This window comes from Zalophus californianus, chromosome 12 (genome assembly GCF_009762305.2).
Source record: "Zalophus californianus isolate mZalCal1 chromosome 12, mZalCal1.pri.v2, whole genome shotgun sequence".
NCBI lineage: Eukaryota > Metazoa > Chordata > Mammalia > Carnivora > Otariidae > Zalophus > Zalophus californianus.
Window position 1 is genome coordinate 78199414 of NC_045606.1, and position 19991 is coordinate 78219404.

The 19991-nt window shown below is 36.9% G+C and overlaps 1 protein-coding gene across 1 annotated transcript in view; it reads right to left on the reverse strand.

Moving 5' to 3' along the window:
* CADPS2 (calcium dependent secretion activator 2) overlaps positions 1-19991 on the reverse strand; it is a 509442-nt gene that overhangs the window by 142557 nt on the left and 346894 nt on the right. Inside the window, 4 exon segments of the mRNA XM_027573409.2 lie at positions 1364-1500; positions 7086-7094; positions 10902-11102; positions 12122-12230. Of these exon segments, the coding sequence (XP_027429210.1) occupies positions 1364-1500; positions 7086-7094; positions 10902-11102; positions 12122-12230 (456 nt within the window).

Consider the following 19991-nt stretch of genomic DNA (forward strand, 5'->3'; position numbering starts at 1 on the left):
ATGTCTGGGAGTTACTGCGGTCTCCAGGTTAGACACATAGGCTACGGTTCGGTGACCTTTAGTGAACCGCTCGGGACACTGAAAATCAGTTGTTGAGTCATGGTTTACATCCAGGACCATCCTGCCTCTAAACAGTCTCATCACACCATGCTTACTACCCTTTAGATACAGTTGAAGACACACGGTAGTGTTCTCCTCAGACTCCTCATCACATGCGATCATCCACATCACCCAAACAACTTCTAATAATTCAGTAACTCCCTCCGCTGAGTGGAATCCACCAGGGAAGTCCCTTATTGGTGTCCACTCTAGGTGTGTTTCCCCCTGGAAAGACAGCATAGGGTTTTGTGATGCTCTTCCTCTTCATGTAAAGTTTGGGCCGGATCGGGTTTAAGCCATACAGTTACAGTTACAGAATAATAGGTACTTAAAGTCTATAAATGATTTATCAGGAAAAAAAAATTTAAAAAAGTGATTTATCAGGGCAGTAAGTTGTCATCACAATAAGTGGTTTCAGTTCTTCCTGTCTATTCAAACACCTCCAGTGAGCTTGGAGCACATCCTGTCTGAAATCTTAAAGACAAGGTAGCTTTACTGTAGGTAGCTACCACATTCAGGAGCCAAGAGACTCTGTGGTGATAGATACATTTCAGAGGAACTGCCACCGACAATATAAATCCTTGGAAGGGCACATATGGATGCCGAGGCTGCAGTTTAATGCCCACATTCTGAGGAAGTCAAGCATTCCTTCAAAATGTAAATTATATTTTATATTCCAAATTTTGGCCGGTTTCAACACAGACAGAGTAGCAGTTTACACGATTCAATCCCATTTATTTATTTATTTTTAAGGAATTCAAACTATCTTTGGAGGGCTAAATGAAACCAAAGATTTTCTCTGTTACATGGGGCCCTGTCATATTTCTCGCACTGTTTCTTTCCCCCATCACTTGGATTGTCCTTCTAGGAACAAAAGAGAAAAATAAAAGATAGCAACATTTGGTGAGCAGAATTTAAACCTTAAGACGTCTATACAGGTGTAGTAAATCCTGTCCCAGAGGTTGTTTTATCTTCATTAAAGCCTTTATTTTCATTCAGCCTTCTCCAGAGGGACTGATAAACCACAATTCAGGGTCTGTTTGAGTCTATTCTCCTGTCTATTGAGTGGCCCGGCAGTGGTCTTCAAGTGTATAATTTTCAAATTGGGAAGCAATCGATTGGAATCCTTCATCCTTAACTCCCAACTACAGTTATTAAAGGAGTCAGGAATAAAATGCTGCTTCATAACAAGTGTTTCTCACTTAAAAAAAAAAAAAAACTTTCATTCTAACCTATGAGACTGGAGAGACAGACTTGTACTTACCAAGCAAGAATAGGAATCATTCAGTCTGTGATCCAAAGTCTGCCTCTGCAGTATTCTAAAAAGGAAGGCGTGGTCTAGCTTGCAAGGATTAGCAGAAATAAACTCATCCATACCATGTTTCTGAAAACGGTCTGCATCTGTAAATTCAAAAAAGCATGTATAATACATTTATTTTTCTGGCTTAATAATGGCAAATACAGTTTTTGAACACAAAATGCATGCCTCATGATAACAGGCTATTTTGTATTACAAAAAATACGATGCCAAGAATTCAGCATAGTAACATAGATTGTAATTTTTTGGAGTCTAATGAATAATTACCTGGAAAAATCTGCAAATCATTTGAAATGAGGAAATTTCTATTTTCAAAGCTACTTTTAATATTCATCAGAGAACTGATCTTATTTTCCAATTTTAAGAAAGGTAGATGCGCTTTAAGTATGTATTTACAGAAGGAACCAACTGGAAAAGAACCGAGATCTATTCATAAAAAACAGCAACGATGGCTAGAAGCTTGCTTTCCAAATGGCAAACTAGGGCAGAAATGAACACACAGGCTTCCGCTGGACCACTTCCAGTCTTTTTTTTTTTTTTGAGTCTTATTTAATGGGACCAACCTTAATGTAGAAATGGCAATGAATGCTCTCAAGCTTCAAGTTTAGGAGACATGAAAAAGGGAGCATCATGTTTGTGCAAATATGCAGACAAAGCATAACGTCCCAAATGGCACTTCAATCAAAGGTCCAAATTTACTGTTCTTTACAGATTGCATCTTTCAACGCCTGTAGACCCTGCGGGTTTATCAAAGGGCAAGCTTTTATGATTGCTTTCATTAATGGTATGTTTTGTCAAAGTCTTCAATGTGAGTTATTTACTAAGTATATAGAGAAAAAGCCACACACCACCCAAAAGGAGTGCTGGGGTGTTACTACATTAGCTCTGTTAGAAATGTAGCGCACGTTGGGCAAGCAATCAGTTATCGGGATAAAAGTGGACTCTCCTGACAATGGTAGAGCTGAGGCTCCATTGTTCCTTAAAATTCATAGATAGATCTCATTCTGGTAATTATAAGAAGTAGAGTCCTAAATGTAAGCTGAATGTAGTTTTTAAAACCTATATGGTACAATCCTAAAATTGCAAAGGAAAGGAGACAAAAGTTTATTGATTAAACGCAATTATAGAGTCAGGCTCATAATAAAACTCAGTATTGATCTGTGGACATGATGCTAACATAATCAGTCACATTTAGATATTTAGCCCAGATCATATTGATCCTATGTCAAATTCAACTTTCAGCCATACTTGTGGATGGAAGAACTACGTAATTCAAGCTGAAGGGTCTTCAGAATCACATTAAAAAAAAAAAAAAAGATCTCACATCAGTGACAGATATCAAAAGGTGATTGTGGCAAGTAAGCATCAATGGGTGTTCATTGACGATGGAAGGTATGAGGTTATGATCCAAGGAGAAATTGGCATATGTATTCCTTTACATTTACTAATTACTTAACTGAATGATTAAATGCATTACATATGGTAAATCAGTATTAATTGGATGAACACTAAATGTTATTAAACCGCTTTTCCTGAACTGAGAAATGAGACGATTCAACTTCTCTTGTATTTTATTCTTATGTCTGATGATCTTTCAAATGAAAGTCTTTCAAAGTTACATAAATGATAATGTGAAATAATATAAAATGAGTAGACAGAATACTGAAAAATGCAGGCACATATATTATAAAACCGTTATTTTATATTTTAAAGAATCTTAAAGCCTTCATTTATCCATTTATTTGAGTAAAAAAAACTTTTAGTGTCACCTTTATGTAATTCCTAGTTTTATAAAACAACTGCTGAATTTTATTATTTCTTTCACCAGAGAAGGTCATAACAAGTTAAAAATAACACCAATTAATGACTTATCTATTAAGAACAGGATATATAAGAAATTCCACAGAAAATCCATCACTCTTTTATTCTACAAAATACATACATTACATATTTAAATACATACAGTATGTTCTACATAATCCTCTTTGTACTTCTACCTTTTATAATGGGTTATAGGAGCAAAATATTTATTTTAAAGCAATGGGTATATGGCCTTTAAATAATATCTACAAGTTCTTGAAAAAAAATTGAGTCTGTTTCATTTCTATAATTAAATCATATTTTCAAAAATGAATATACTTTATGAAGCATTTTCCTCAAGAAATATAATTCTAAACTATATATGTGCTAATGTGTCAAGCCCTTTGGAATCACACACATGAATGAAAAATTACTTTGCCAATGATTACCTTTAGTGATAAAAATATTCCTAATAGCAGTTTAAATCACAAAACAGACCCCATATTGACAGTGATAAAACTTGTAGGCGAACAATATTCTATTAAAAAAAAAAAACAACCTACAATCTCTCTGGCGCCATAATTCTATGAAAGTGAAATGTATTCTTAGGGATTATCCCATCTTCAAAACACAGGCTGTAGAGACAAGAATCTCTATTTCTTTCTTTTTATGTCTGATAAGCACAATTTAAAATATTTTATGCAATCTGAAGAGAAACCAGGGTGAAGGGGGGGAAATTGGAGGGGGACATGAACCATGAGAGACGATGGACTCTGAGAAACAGAGGGTTCTAGAGGGGAGGGGGTGGGGGGATGGGTTAGCCTGGTGATGGGTATTAAGGAGGGCATGTACGGAATGGAGCACTGGGTGTTATATGCAAACAACGAATCATGTAACACTACATCCAAAACTAATGATACTGTAATGTATGGTTGATTAACATAATAAAAAAACAAAATATTTTATGCAAATATACTTCACCACGCACCACTGATTAGTTTCCATGAATTTATGAAGAAATAAACTTTGAAAAAGCAACAGTTTTGATCTCCCTGTGTGAGAAATCTTTCACTTTAAAATCCTCTTATGAACTAAAGTAAAATAAGAAAACATCTATTGTTAAAATATTACCTAGTTTTATTTCTGTAAAATAATATTTTCATATAGTTTTCTCTTGGCATAACATATCAACATCTACTCTTAGAAAACACAGAGATATCATCTGGATCAAATGAACTGTGCTTTCAATCAATTACATAACCAAATGCAAGGCTTGGAGACTTGCTTTAAAACTGGGTTATGCTCGATTATCTTCAATTAATGTTTATTAAAACACAAAGTTATGGTGACTAGTTTTAAATGAAAAATTATTCATGGCACTAATCAAATGTTCACTGATAATGACAAATTTCAGTTCAGTTTGTCTTCCAAAATGATGTAAGAAAATTATCAAAAGAAGCCAACAAGATATGAGCTTGAACAATGCACAGCAAAACTGTCATAAATTGTCATGATTAACCTATGGACTAACTACAGATGTGGGACATGGTAATTGAGGATACTGGTGGAGAGTTTCTATGGTAACAATTGGATATATGCTCCAGCATCTTTAGGTGGTACTGTCACCAGGTGTGGAAGAAGTGGATGGAATAAAACCCAAATTGAGAAAGATTATTATTTGCTATAGATTTATGGAATTATAGAAGCTTATTCAAATGGAACCTGAAAATTTAAATTTTTCATTAGGGTAATAGCTGTTGGAAGTCAAGGGAAAAGAATAAGGAGGCTGACGGTACCAATTTAAACAGTTAACACTGACTTGAAAATAGCTAGCCTACAAAACAACGTGAGGACTATTAGCAAGCTGGTAGGCCCCCCTGTGGTGTATGCGAGGGGGCTCTTTGGTGGGCACTGACCACAGCCAGCCCCTATGTGCTCCAGAATCCAAGACCCAGGACAGGCATCTAAGTCCGAGTTCCAAATGTGAGATGGGGAAAAAATTTAACTGACACGTTTCTTCTTCCTTCGCAACTAATTCTAAGGATGCTGCATTTCTTTTTTTTTTTTTTTTTTTCCTGCTGCTCCTGGTGTTGAGAGAAATTAGGGATATAAAACAGGCGAGGAAAAGGAAGTGGGGGAGAGGCAAATGAGATACTGCAGGAGAAGAGGTAGCCGTTCATTAGCATTCTGAGACCACTCAGGTGTCCAGGCCTGGGAATCAAGTACCAAAAGGATTATGAAGAAGGTGCTGCTACCTAAGGGCTCATCTGCTCCTCTGCAAAATCCTGAACTGAACTAAGCAGCATATGAACCTTTTGAAATACAATAACTTGGTTTAAAATTGTCTTATGGTTAAGAGCTTGCCCGTAGCTGCATTTACTGATACCACATCTGATTATACTTTCCTTGTCGCTCAAACTCTCACTGAGCTTGAAAATTCACAAGAAGGTAAACATGGCACAGAGAAGGACCTCATGTATTTTTATAGCACCTATGTGGCCATTAATAGGAAGTTTTATGTTACAAAATTCTACGTGGATTATTTTGGTTGATATTTTTTGTTTTACGTACACATTTTATGCTGAACACCAAAGAGAAACAACAATACATATATTAATTAGGAGTTTGTTCACACCTCTATTATTGACCCAAATAATTTCTTAGCTTGTTTTTGTTAAACTGACTAAAAACGGATGTATGAATTTACACATCTTGCTTTCTGGGGCAAATAACAAATAAGTAGTATTTTCGCATGACAATTTTAATCAACACATACAGACCTAGAATCATAAACAAAGCAAACCAGTATTCAACATTTACGTGAAATAATATATTCAATGTAAAGTAAAACATACCTATGAAGTGTGAAATTTAACTTGTAAGATCAATCAAGAAAATAAGCTCATAAAATTAAATGTAAGTTTATATTCTGATTTAAGAATTTTTAAAAAAAAATTTGACTTAAAAAGAAGGTAACTTTTCTGGTTCATTTTTGACATTTCTTTATTATTAGAAGTCAACTAGTATTGTGTTGTATTATATTACATACATATTGCATTACATTATATACAGAAGAGAGAAAAATGAAAAACAGGTGCTTTGCATAGTGAAGGATAGTTTAACCAAAGAATGTCTGTCAGTCTGGCAAAAGGCAATGCACTGTTTGAAGCAGAAAATCTGGATAGCACCCTACCTGTTCAATTTACCTTATTTTCTTAGAATTTCTAAATATCCTGAAAATCAAAGAAACCGCGAAGTCGAATAGATTCACGTACCAGAAAAATCTGTAAATACATACCATCATTTATATACTAAAACAGATAAGGTTGCCTTCAAATAAGGTAGACTTTGGAAATTTATTATTTTGTTCTTTCTCAACATTTAGTCAGTGTGTTTAGTTTTTAAAAAGAGCTTTCTTTAAGTTCTAACAGACACTTCAGAGATAATTCAGAAAACAGAGGAAATGAATCAGTAACTAAACCCTTTAAACTCATCCACTGTCAATAGTTTAGGTATAATTCTACCTATATTTATAAAATTTTTTAAGTTATAATATCACATACATAATTTAGTATTTTTCCACTTAACATTACTGAGTATTTCTTTTCCATGCTATTATAACACCTTCACAGCCATTACCTTTATTCCCACATGAATGGTAGGTATTAGGTTGTTTCTACTTTACTCTTTGGCAAAAATAGATATTTTTTCATAAATGGTAAAGTTAACCTAAATATTCTGGGTTTGCCTAGAAAGTAGGAGACTGACATTGCAAACAAGATCATGATATTCCTTTAAAAAAATCACATTATTATAAAGATTTTACTACAATGAAGCAAAAAAAAAAAAAAATCATGAAAATACTTACCCTTCCCGGCTACAGGTCAGCAGAGGAATGAAAAAGCATATTTTAATGGATTAGGAGCATACTAATTTCTATAACTAGTCATTTTAATTTCGTATCATTTTCTTACTTTCTACTAATGACTCTAAAAGTTGTTCTTCCTAGAGGTGATCAAAAACGAAGAAAAGGAAATGCCAGGGAAATCGGAGAAGGGAAGAAAATATTAAGGGCTATCTACTCTCTGGAGAAGTCCAATGGATGGATTCTCTGAGATAGGTCAAGATCAGTATTCTCATTCAATGAGGTACAAACACATTTTTCTTCCTTCCTCCTCTCCCCCACCTTTTTAAAGAAAGATAAAACAGCAGGGTCTTCTGTGATAGAAAACTTTACTAAACATCTGGAATACAGGAAAGCTGTTGTTAACATAACCAAAACAGTGTGGCTTTTTAGAACAAGTTTGGATTTTTTTTTTAAATTTTATTTTTTTTTTTAATTTATTTGACATAGAGAGAGACAGCGAGAGCAGGAACACAAGCAGGGGGAGTGGGAGAGGGAGAAGCAGGCTTCCCGCTGAGCAGGGAGCCTGATGCGGGGCTTGATCCCAGGACGCTGGGATCATGACCTGAGCAGAAGGCAGACGCTCAAAGACTGAGCAACCCAGGCGCCCCAAGTTTGGATTTTTTGGAACAAGTGAATCAAGGGGATAGAAAACTCCATTCCACTTAGCCAAACAACACTGCTTTGACAATAGGCTGATATCTGATCGTAGAAAGGGTTTGTGAGAAAGAGATTACATGGTTATTTGAATCAACTGATTACTAGATCTTATATTCATTAATTCTATATTGCATAGTCATGGTCTTTTTTTTTTTTTAAAGATTTTATTCATGAGAGACGGGGGGGGGATGGGGGGGAGAGAGAGAGAGAGAAGCAGAGGGAGAAGCAGGCTCTCAAGGAGCAGGGAGCCCAATGCAGGACTCGATCCCAGGACCCTGGGATCATGACCTGAGCCGAAGGCAGACGCTTAACCATCTGAGCCACCCAGGCGCCCCATAGTCATGGTCTTAATGTTCTAGGCCAGGGGTTGGGTATTTCTTACACTTAGGATGTGAAAAAAAATACTGAAACACAAGTGAATGAGGAGACCTTTTCACAAATATAATTTTCAAGTCACTGTAACTCAGTGGTTCTCAAATGAGGGTGTTTCTAAGCCCATCTTTAACTCTGCTTCCCCCCAACATTTGGCAATGTCTGAAGATATTTTTGGTTATCAGATTGGGGGGGTATGGTTTGCTACTGGAATCTAGTGAGTGGAAGCCAAGGATGAAGCTAAGCATCCTATAATTCACAGGTTAGCCCTCCTGGCAACCCCTGAAACAAAGCATTATCTGGCCCAAAATGTTAATAGTGCTGAGGTTGAGAAATCTTGCCCTAACTTGCAAAAAACAATCATTCTGTGTCTTGTCAGGGTGCAGTCATGGAGAACAGATTTACCTCCTATCTGAAACAACTAAAAATTCAGAAAAAAATACATTAAAGAAATAGTTCTCAAAACATTGGACATCAGACAACCCAGGAGAGTGATTCCTGAGAAGCAGGAAACAAATGTGGTGAGCTGAGAATCAAGTTAAGACCCGGAGAAACTTTCAAAGCTGAGGCACAGGGAACAAGAACCCACAAAGCGCTAGTGTGCTCCCCAAGTTGAGAAGACGGACCGACAATTCAGGAAGGTCAAAATGGCTAGAGTCTGCTTGCAAGAATACGGTTTCCTCCCCCTTCCTCTTTCCATATTCAGTTGAATACTGATTGCTTCACACATGTGAGGAGACCACCTCTGGCCAGAGAAGAAATCATCCTAAAGGATGAGAGGGGGCAGTGCCCAAAACTCACACAGAGCCTGCAATAGTACTTGTTCTCAACAGTCAGTAGGAAACCTCAAAATTCATGGGTCATCACTTAGAGTCTTTAAGAAGAATCGTGGTCCAGAAATGGGGAAAATTAATCCAAGACTAGATACTGTTTAGTTCCACCTAACAAAACTTAAGAGTAAAACTGGAAAAGACTGAACTGTTTCCAAGCGACTTAACTGTGTCTTAGAATAAAACTCAAGGACATTGTCATGAAGAAAACTAAATCAAGGCACATTATAAACTAACTGCTCAACACCAGTGTTAAAGAGAAAATCTTTAAAGCAGCTAGAGGGAAAAAAGACATATTATGTACAGAGAAACAGGCAAAAATGAACACATTTCTCATTATAAAAAAAGGTGTTAGAGTATGAGGCAAAGTCTTTAAAGTACTGAAAGAATTTTTTTTTCAAAATGAAGGTAAATTACTTTTTCATATATAAGAAAGCTAAAAAAATTAATCACCACCAGACTTGCACTGAAGTCACAAGAAGTCTTTCAAGAAATATATATATATTTTTTAAGACTTGACAGAGAGCGAGAGAGAGAGCGAGCAAGAGAGTAAGCACAAGTGGGAAGCAGCAGGCAGAGGGAGAGGGAGAAGCAGGGTCCCCGCCCAGCAGGGAGCCCGATGCGGGGCTCGATCTCAGGGCCCTGGGATCATGACCTGAGCCGAAGGCAGACGCTTAACGACGGAGCCACCCAGGCGCCCCAAGAAGTAAAAGATTTCTACAAGACAACGGAACACTGGAACTGATAACTACTTGGGTAAGTATATGAAACAAATATTTTCTGATATTATTTAAATTTCCCTAAAAGGTAATTGACTGTTAAGGCAATAATTATAATAGCAAGGTATTGTGGGATTTATAATACGTGTAGAAGTAAGATGTAGGACAAGAACGGTCTAGAGGCTAGAAGGGGAGAAACGGAAGTATACTCTTTTAAGCTGCATATACTATTGATGAAGTGCCGTGAAGACGGACTGTGGTAAGTTTAAAGAGGTATACTTCTAACCCTGAAACACAAAGGTCGCTGGATTTGAGCTCATATTCCATCTTTAATTTTTGGCTTAATGTGCCGTGAAGATGCCCAGATGTGATAGTGAAAAGAGAGTAGTTATTTGATACAAGAGAGTACAAGACCAAAATAACGCATGTCAAGATGTTACTCCCCTGGAGAAGAACCTTAATAGTAGAACCTTTTAATTGAAAAGTCAAAAATTGAATTTAAAGTCATAGAAAAACTGACATTACAGACGAGACCAAAGAAGCTTTGCAAAGGAGTATAACAAGTTAGAATATTTGGTTTAATGATTATTAAAGCTGTGTTTGAAAATATTTCTATAATTAGTATATCATTTGTTATTAATCATTTATAGATTCAAATGAAAAATGTTTTTTAAAATGATTTAAATTAGCATACAAAGGATGACATGAATACTAAGGTATTTAGATAAAGTTGGCTTGATGACTTGCTCTTTTTTATCAATCTACAACAGAAAATAGCCCTATTATCCTTCTGGACTGTTAAGAACCACCCTAGGAAGTGATGGTTCATCATTTTGGTGTTCTGGAGTCCTATCAATGCTGATTTGATTTTGTAATACTTTTCCCAATTTTATAGAACATATAAGGTAAAACAGTAAGTTTAAGTAAACTTTATTGGAGAAGTTTTAGAGAGTTTTCTTGTATGTTCTGGAGATTATACCCTAATGCTTGGCAAATTCATGACTGAAAACCCACGCAACATTTATTCCAGATCTGTGTGAAAAAATTAGAGTTGATTCTATGGCTTCTAATACAAATGATTTTTATTCAATTAGGAATTCATTAATGATGTAAACTATTATACTGAACAAATGTGTCTCAATTTTTTATCTTATTAAGGTTATTAATTGATAATCCAATTATTTTTCAACAAAACTTACAAAGCTGAGCATCTGCATGGAGAGTCCCTCCTTTAGGATTCAGTTTCTGGGTTTGAATCGCAGGAATGGGTTTATATGACTGACCTGTGGCCCTATACATGGCCTGAACCCATAATATTCTATCCTGTTCATCATCACTGGCAAATATCACAGTGTCTCCTTCTTTAACTGCATTAAAGAACATCTGACCACCCTGAAGGCCTGTGGAGGAAGAAAGATGTCATTAAAAACTTACATAATTGGCAGATTTCAAGCTCATGCACTAAACAGTCACATAGAAGAGAATCAGTTTGACATTAGTAGCTCAATGCTGTTAACAGGAGAAAGGTTTAAACTTCCATATCACTTTAAAAATTAAAAACAGCTTAAGAAAACGAACAGTTCATGACACAGTAACATTCTGCAAGTCATAAAAACCTACTCCATAGAAATATATAGCACAGTCTGCAAACTCAGGCCAGAGAAGAAAGTCTTATCTTTTGGCACATTTCTCATTCTACCTGCAGGAGAAATATATGGTGATTTTAGCAGAAAAGAAACACAGGTAGGGCAAATACAATACTTGTATCTGTATGGTATTTTATCCTTTGCAAAATTCTTTGACATAGAAGCTATTTTGCATTTTTCTGTGACCAATTAGTGAACGGGATCACAGATTCCTACTTTTAATCTCTCCATATTAAATCCTTAATCTCTGCATTAAATCTACGTATTTCTTAGTATTGCTTTGTTAATTTCATTAATCTCCACATATTTAATTCATTCCCTCACCAATGTTAGATACCAAGCACCTAGTATATACGTAGTATTAATATGGAAGTAGGGAGAAAATTTAAGAATATGATATGGGGAAGAAAATTGGTAGAATATACAAAAATTCATTTGCTGCTTCTTTCCCTATTTCTGTCTCTTTTACCTTTTGGCTTTCCAGTAAAGAAGTTCATATAAGCATTGCTGATATTTCTCATATAATTTTTCTGTTACAGTAACTTTCACATATTGTACCCTTGTCTTAAAGATAACAAATGATGAGTTATGGCTAAAGCTAAGTAGCCCTCAGAAAGATATACTTTGAATCTCATGAAGTCTTGTCTAGCTACATAAGTGAAATATGCCCCCTATTCATTCAATGGAGTTTGAAATCTAGAACAGAGATAGGATATTTATGAGAATTTCATCAATACATGAATGGCAGAGAAAGTGATACAATTTAGAATTACCTGGGTGGGGATCTGTGTAATCCACAGTGTATCCTTCAAGTTGCATTAGTTCTTGTGGTTCAGACTTTTTTTCTCTATAACTGCACATAGCAAATGTGTATTGGCTAACCTGTACAAGAAAAGGTTTGCAGACTGCTTGCATTAAATTTCTTTTTTTTATCAGAAGACTCTTTGCCAAATTTAAAAGATAACATGCTTTGCTCATAAATTATTAAATATCAGCATTTTTCAAAACCTAGCTCAGGGATTAAAGCACCTTTCATCTGTCAGCTTGCAGTTAGGCCTTCCATGCCTATGAGCCAGCATTTCCCAAACCAACAATCTGCTGGCCAAGATTCTATGAGATATTAATAGAAGCATCATAAAAAAGCATTCATGTTAAAGATAAGGTTGAGAATTACTGGGTTAACTAAACAGGCTTCTTCTACTGCATGTTTTCTTATGACCTTTAATAGGCTAACATACTTTGTGAATCTCTAAGGGTAAGACAACAGGAGCATTCTCAAACTTACATGATCATGGAATTACATATTATTTTATTTTTTTGAGAGAGAGAGAGAGGGAGAGTGTGCGCTTGTGTGGGAGAGAGCGAGGTAGTGGGGGCAGAGGGACGGAATCTTAGGCAGGCTCCAGGCTCAGTGTAGAGCCCATGTGGGGCTGGGTCTCACGACCCCGAGATCCCGACCTGAGCTGAAATTAAGAGTCCAACACTTAACCGACTGAGCCACCCAGGGGCACCAAGGAACTACATTTTAAAGCATGCTGATTTTAACCTTCAACTAAAGCAAAAGAAAAAAAGATTTTAATAAATGTTAAGAATTTACTGTAACCAAACTCACAGGAAGGTCCAGGTAAGTGAGTTTTTAGGCAGCCAGTGACTTAACACTGCCAAGATCCGCTGTCTCTCCATTCTACTTCTCTTTTGAAACTGGCTTCATTTTCTTGTGGGGCAGTCTGGCTGACCGAGAACCACAGTTGCAAACAGCTCTCAGTCACCTCCCTGGCTGTCCCACCCTGAGTCATGAGGCCGTATTTGCACCAATCACTGTGGCTAAGGGGTAAGAGTAACATTAGCCCAATTTGGGTCAAGAGCTTACATCTGTGGCCAAGAATGTCACATGCTACAACAGGTGGGCTCTGAGAAGTTCCCCCAAAATAGAGACAGGAGGTGCTGTTCCCAGGAGGAGATAAGAACGTTTGGTAGATTAATACTTAAACTGCAAAATATCTTACAACACAGGATCCACGGAAAACAGTTTTGAGTAATGTGAATTATGCCCCCTTTCCACTTTTAAATACAGATGAAACTAAGGAAACATAAAAATAGTTTTTAATAGACAAAGATTAAAGAGGACTCAAAAGGGAGCTAATTATGAAAGAAAAAAATTACTTGGACTATGTTAAAATTAAGAAATTCTCCTCGTTAAAGGATACCACGAAGAAAGTAAAAAGGCAAACCCACAAACTAAGAGAAGATGTATGCAAAATATATATTCAACAAAGAACTAGTCTCTATCGATATGGAGGGACAGAGAAGAGCAGCAACTGAGGTTACTGAGAGAAGAGGTGATTCTGCTTTCGGATTGGAGCATCAACTCCTGCCTGAGTCTCCAGCCCGCTGGAAACTCATACTCTGTAAGCCTTACTATGTATTATGCAATCCCTTTGAGCCAGCAAATCCCCTTCTAAGAACTTATTCCAAATAAACAAATGGACAAGTATTCAAAGATGCATGTGAAGTGTGTTCACCACAGTACTGAACATAAGCAAAAACTGGAAAAAAACAACAGTGGTTTGGTTAAATACATTATGGCACGACCACACAGTAGAATGCTATTCAGCCATCAAAACACATATGACGGATTTCTTTTTTTTTCCAGACACGGAACTATTTCGAAGATAACATCATAACATAAAAAGTCGGTGAAAAACAAAACTGTAGAGTGTGCTCTTTTGGGTAAACACTATATATACATATGAGTAAGACACAGACTAAAATATCTATAGTAATTATTAGAAAGTACAATTGTGGGTGATTTTATTTAGAGTTTTTTAAAAAATATGAATTATGTTTAAAAAAATTTTAAGTAACCTCTACATTGAATATGGGGCTCAAGCTCACAACTCCTGACATCTAGTCGCATGTTCTACCGACTGAGCCAGCCAGGTGCCCCTGAATCATATTTTAACGAGGAAAAAGAGTACAGCTATTTATTTTGAAAAAAAAAAAAGTAAAACCTTTGGGAATCGTGAGGCAAATAACCTGAGAACACCTGTGGTTCTTGTACTCTGAAGTTCTCCTTTCCTTGCCCTCATAGACTGTCAATGAATTTACTTTTTCACCTATGCTCAAGGCTTACAGATGAAACCTGGTGGTGGCTCCTACAGAGATCCGTTACTAAAGGCGGCTTCAGTTTCCTTGTGTAAAAAGGTATGATTGCGGGGGATCTGGAGAGATTGGGAGAGATGTGGTGGGGGGTGAACGATGACACTATACTTCCGTTACTTGTTCTAAAAAGAAGCTCATTCTCTTACTTAAGGCCAATAACTTAGTCTCAAGTTCCACTATTCTTCCATAGTGATTTAATGCAGTGTTATCTTAAAAGTATAAAATATTTCAAGCATGAACAAAAGTACAATATACTAACATGTGTATTTTTTAAAGATTTGAGAGAGAGAGCGAGTGAGAGCGAGAGAGCGCATGTGTGCGGAAGAGGGAGAAAGAAGCTTAAGCAAACTCCACACAGGGTGTGGAGCCTGACACAGGGCTCGATCTCATGACTCTGAGATCATGACCTGAGCTGAAACCAAGAGTTGCTTTTAACCAATTGAACTACCCAGGTGCCCCTGAATCATAACTTTTTCTTTTTAAGATTTTATTTGAGAGAGAGAGAGAGAGAGAGAGAGAGAGAGAGAGAGAAACAGCATGAGAGGGAAGAGGGTCAGAGGGAGAAGCAGGCTCCCCACTGAGCCAGGAGCCCGATGTGGGACTCGATCCCAGGACCCTGGAATCATGACCTGAGTTGAAGACAGAAGCCACCCAGGTGTCCCCGAATCATAACTTCTTGTATATATATACTTTAGAATTTTTTGTTTAGTTTTATCTACTCCAATACATTTTTTTTAAAGATTTTATTTATTTATTTGAGAGAGAGAGAGAATGAGAGATAGAAAGCATGAGAGGGAAGAGGGTCAGAGGGAGAAGCAGACTCCCTGCTGAGCAGGGAGCCCGATGTGGGACTCGATCCCGGGACTCCAGGATCATGACCTGAGCCGAAGGCAGTCGCTTAACCAACTGAGCCACCCAGGCGCCCCCAAACACATTTTCTTTTCTCTCTCCACAGAGGTAATTACCACGCTGAACTTTGTGCTTATTATTTCTATGCATGTTTTAAAAGTTTTATTACATATAATATTTTAGGTTCCTAGACCCAATTCCAACCTGTTGGGTATGTAGGCAGGGTGGCTTCCACACCAAACAATGCTCTGGATACCACCTGGGTGTCCCACAATACACTCAATTCTAACTCTATACCAAGAGAGCACACAGAATTAGAATTCCGTAGATTAAGGGTTCAGTCCTACAAGACTGACTCACCCTAACCCCCTCTTCAGATGCAGTCATAACCCCAGGCTGTAATCTATAGATAGGAGGTTCCTGTCTACCCTTTCCTTGTACTTCAGATACTAGTCCAAATTATTACCTGTATTTCTGACGGGCTACAGATTAGGAGTTCCCACAACCTCCTCCCTAAATCAACTGTTCACCAGCCTGGAAACTCTCCCAATCCTCTTCTTTTAGATTTTTATAGAGGCTTCATTATAGTGGCATGGCTGATTAAATCACTGGCCATTAGCGATTTATTCAATGTCCAGCCCCTCTCCCCTCCCCTAGGTCTGGGAGGGTGAGGGGTAGGTGAGAGTGAAAGTTCCAACTCTCTAATACACTGTTGGTCCTCTAGGCAAGCAGCTGCCCATCCTTAGGTGGGTTCTACAAGTCACCAGTAACATAACAAAAGTCACCTTTAGCACTCATTAGGAAAGTAGAAGGGTTCTGTGTTAGAATGGGGATGAAGACCAAATATATATTTATTATAAATCACAATTACCATGTAAGTAAATTGATAAAGTATTTCTTCACACATTTTAAAACTTTGTATGAATGAATCAGACACATTTCTTCTGCAACCTCCCCTCCCCAAAGTTCAACATATTTAACCACCTTGATACATATACTTCGAACTGAATTATCACACCTTACCCAACGTTCTAGTGATGGCCTTCAGTTTCTTACACTTGCTGCCATTAAAAATAATGCCCAACAGTCATTCTTGCACACGTGTGAGAGCTATTTGAAGGGCTACACCAGGGAGCAGAACTGCTAGGTTATAGGGCGTGTGTACCTTCATCCTCATTAGATATTGCAAAACTACTTTCCAATTCATACATACACTAGTGGTACATGAGAGCTTCTGATACTACCCATCTTTGCCGAACTTGGTATTTTGAGTCTTTTTATATTTTACCAATTTTGATGAATGGGAAGTGGTATCTCACGAGTATCTGAATGTACAATTCTCATTACTAATAGAGCTGAGCATTTCCTCATATTTTTTTACACTTGGGATTTCTTTTTCTGTGGGTTTCTTTATTAAACAAGTTTGCTCATTTTCTAATGTATCAGTCATTCAAATCCTTTTTCCACAATCAGTTTTGCTAAAAGTTTATTTCCTTTTTTGAGTGCTTGCAAAGAATATCTTTGCATTTTGTTACTTTTTGTTTTCTATTCCTTAATTTCTGTGAGTTTTTTTTTTAAAGATTTTATTTATTTATTTGAGAGACAGAATGAGAGAGAGAGAGCACATGAGAGGGAGGAGGGGCAGAGGGAGAAGCAGACTCCCTGCTGAGCAGGGAGCCCGATGCGGGACTTGATCCCGGGACTCCAGGATCATGACCTGAGCCGAATGCAGTCGCTTAACCAACTGAGCCACCCAGGCGCCCAATTTCTGTGAGCTTTATTACTTCTCCCTTCTTTTGGGGGGTAGTTAACTTTATTTTTTCACAAATATTTTAATTCATCTACTTAGCTTATCCATTTTCAGTTGTTATTCGTTTATAATTCAACAAACCTAAATGCATGTATATTTAGGTTTATTCTAAATTTACCTTCGCTTCATCTCACAAGTTATATATAGCATTTTCATTAGTTCAGTTCTAAGTATTTCTCATATTCATTTGTTCTTTTCTACACGAGTTATTTACAAGTGTGCTTTTAAATTTGGATCTGCAGTTCCACTTTTATTACTGAGTTTTAAAGTAATTCCACTGTGACCAGAATGATTCAGAATTTTGGTCTTTTTTGAGACCTGCTCTATTGCCTAGGGCACAGCCAATTGTTAAAAGAATGCTTAAAAAGAATGCATCTTTTGCAATTATTGTTCAGTGATTATATCCATTATATCAAATTTACTAATTGCGTAGAAAAATATACTACACGGTTTTCTAATATTTCTTCCGATGTGTCAATTATTGAGAGGTATGTTAAAATTTCCTACCAATGCTATCTATCTGTGACTTCTTCATACAATTCCCTCGAATGTTGCTTTATATTTTTTGAAGACACATAATCTTACACGTATATGCCTTATACTAAAATATGTCATCTGATACAGTCGATATTTATAGCGGCCCTTGTCTTTACCCATTTTTTGGCCACTAATGTTCCTTGAATCACACTCCATCATTGAGTTCAATTTCCTTCTTTAGTAAAAGCTTTTTGAGTCAGTGTTTATTTTAAAATAAGTCTTTAATTCTCCCTTATGAATGACTGCTTAGGTGGTTATATAGTATTCTAGGCTAGTAATCCTTCAGCACTTTGAAGATATTATTCCATTGTCAGAAAGCTTATATATCCATGTTGAAAAGTTTGATAAAGTCCAACTTTGGTCCCCTTGTAGTTAATTTGCTTTTTCTCTCTGGTTTCTCTTAAATGTTTTCTTTATCTTTGTTAGCCTGTGTTTTAATTTTTAATTAAAAAAAAAATAAGTAAACTCTACCCCCAATGTGCGGCAAAACTTACAACCCTGAGATCAAGAATCACATGCTCTACCACCAACAGACACATGAAAAAGTGCTCAACATTGCTCGGCATCAGAGAAATCCAAATCAAAACCTCAACGAGATACCACGTCACACCAGTCAGAATGGCTAAAATTAACAAGTCAGGAAACGACAGATGTTGGCGGGGATGTGGAGAAAGGGGAACGCTCCTACACTGTTGGTGGGAATGCAAGCTGGTGCAACCGCGCTGGAAAACAGTATGGAGGTTCCTCAAAAAGTTGAAAACAGAGCGGTTTTCAAAACGATCCAGCAACTGCACTATTGGGTATTTACCCCAAAGATACAAATGTAGGGATCCGAAGGGGTACATGCACCCCAATGTTTATAGCAGCAATGTGCACAATAGCCAAACTGTGGAAAGAGCCAAGATGTCCATCGACAGATGAATGGATAAAGAAGATGTGGTGTATATATACACAATGGAATATTACGCAACCATCAAAAGGAACGAGATCTTGCCATTTGCAACGACATGGATGGAACTGGAGGGTGTTATGCTGCGTGAAATAAGTCAATCAGAGAAAGACATGTATCATATGACCTCACTGATATGAGGAATTCTTAATCTCAGGAAACACACTGAGGGTTGCTGGAGCGGTGGGGGGTGGGAGGGAGGGGGTGGCTGGATGATAGACACTGGGGAGGGTATGTGCTATGGTGAGCGCTGTGAATTGTACAAGACTGTTGAATCACAGATCTGTACCTCTGAAACAAACAATGCAATATATCTTTAAAAAAAAAAAGAAAGCAGGAGGGGAAGAATGAGGGGGGGAATCGGATGGGGAGACGAACCATGAGAGATGATGGACTCTGAAAAACAAACTGAGGGTTCTAGAGGGGAGGTGGGCGGGGGGATGGGATAGCCTGGTGATGGGTATTAAAGAGGGCACGTTCTGCGTGGAGCACTGGGTGTTATGCACAAACAATGAATCATGGAACACTATATTAAAAACTAATGATGTAATGTATGGTGATTAACATAACAATAAAAAATTAAAAAAAAACCAATCACATGCTCTACCGACTAAGGCAATGAGGCACCCCTGTTATCCTGTAGTTTTACTGTGAAATTTTGGGGAGTTTTAATGTTTACCCTGATTGATAATTGTAGTATTTCTTGTATCTGAGAATTCATGACTTTTATCAATTTTAGAATCTTGTTCACTTATCTTTCCAAATGTTGACTCTACCTCATTTTCCCTTTATTCTTTCTTCAAATTCTATGTGAAGTATCTTGGAACTTTAGATAATTTCCTGTCTTTTAGCTCTTTGCATATTTTATGCTTCTTCATTTCTCTATGCTGAGTAGTAATTTCTTAAGATTATAATATTCTATCAATTACATCACTAATTTTCTCTTTAGATGTGTCTAAACTACTGTCTAACCTGTCCAAAAAGGGTGTAATTTCAATGATTGTTTTAAATTTTTACTAGTAGCTCTACATAGCCCCATGCCAAATCTGCTTGTTCATTTTTCATAATATTATGTTGTTTTGTTCTTTTCTTGTACTTTTGAATCAGTTTATAAATTTCATCACTGTAAATGCAATTACTTTATAGTTTATATAGATGACAATTATTACTGAAATTCTTGGGTGTGTAAATAATTTATTGTTTTGTAATTTTTAATGATGAGCTCATATCCAGCACCGGTTCATCTGGGGATATTTTATAAGACCTATGTTAAAGGTTCATATTTCCAAAAACAATTTTTTTTTTTTAAATGTCAGATGCCTCAGAAACATCATCA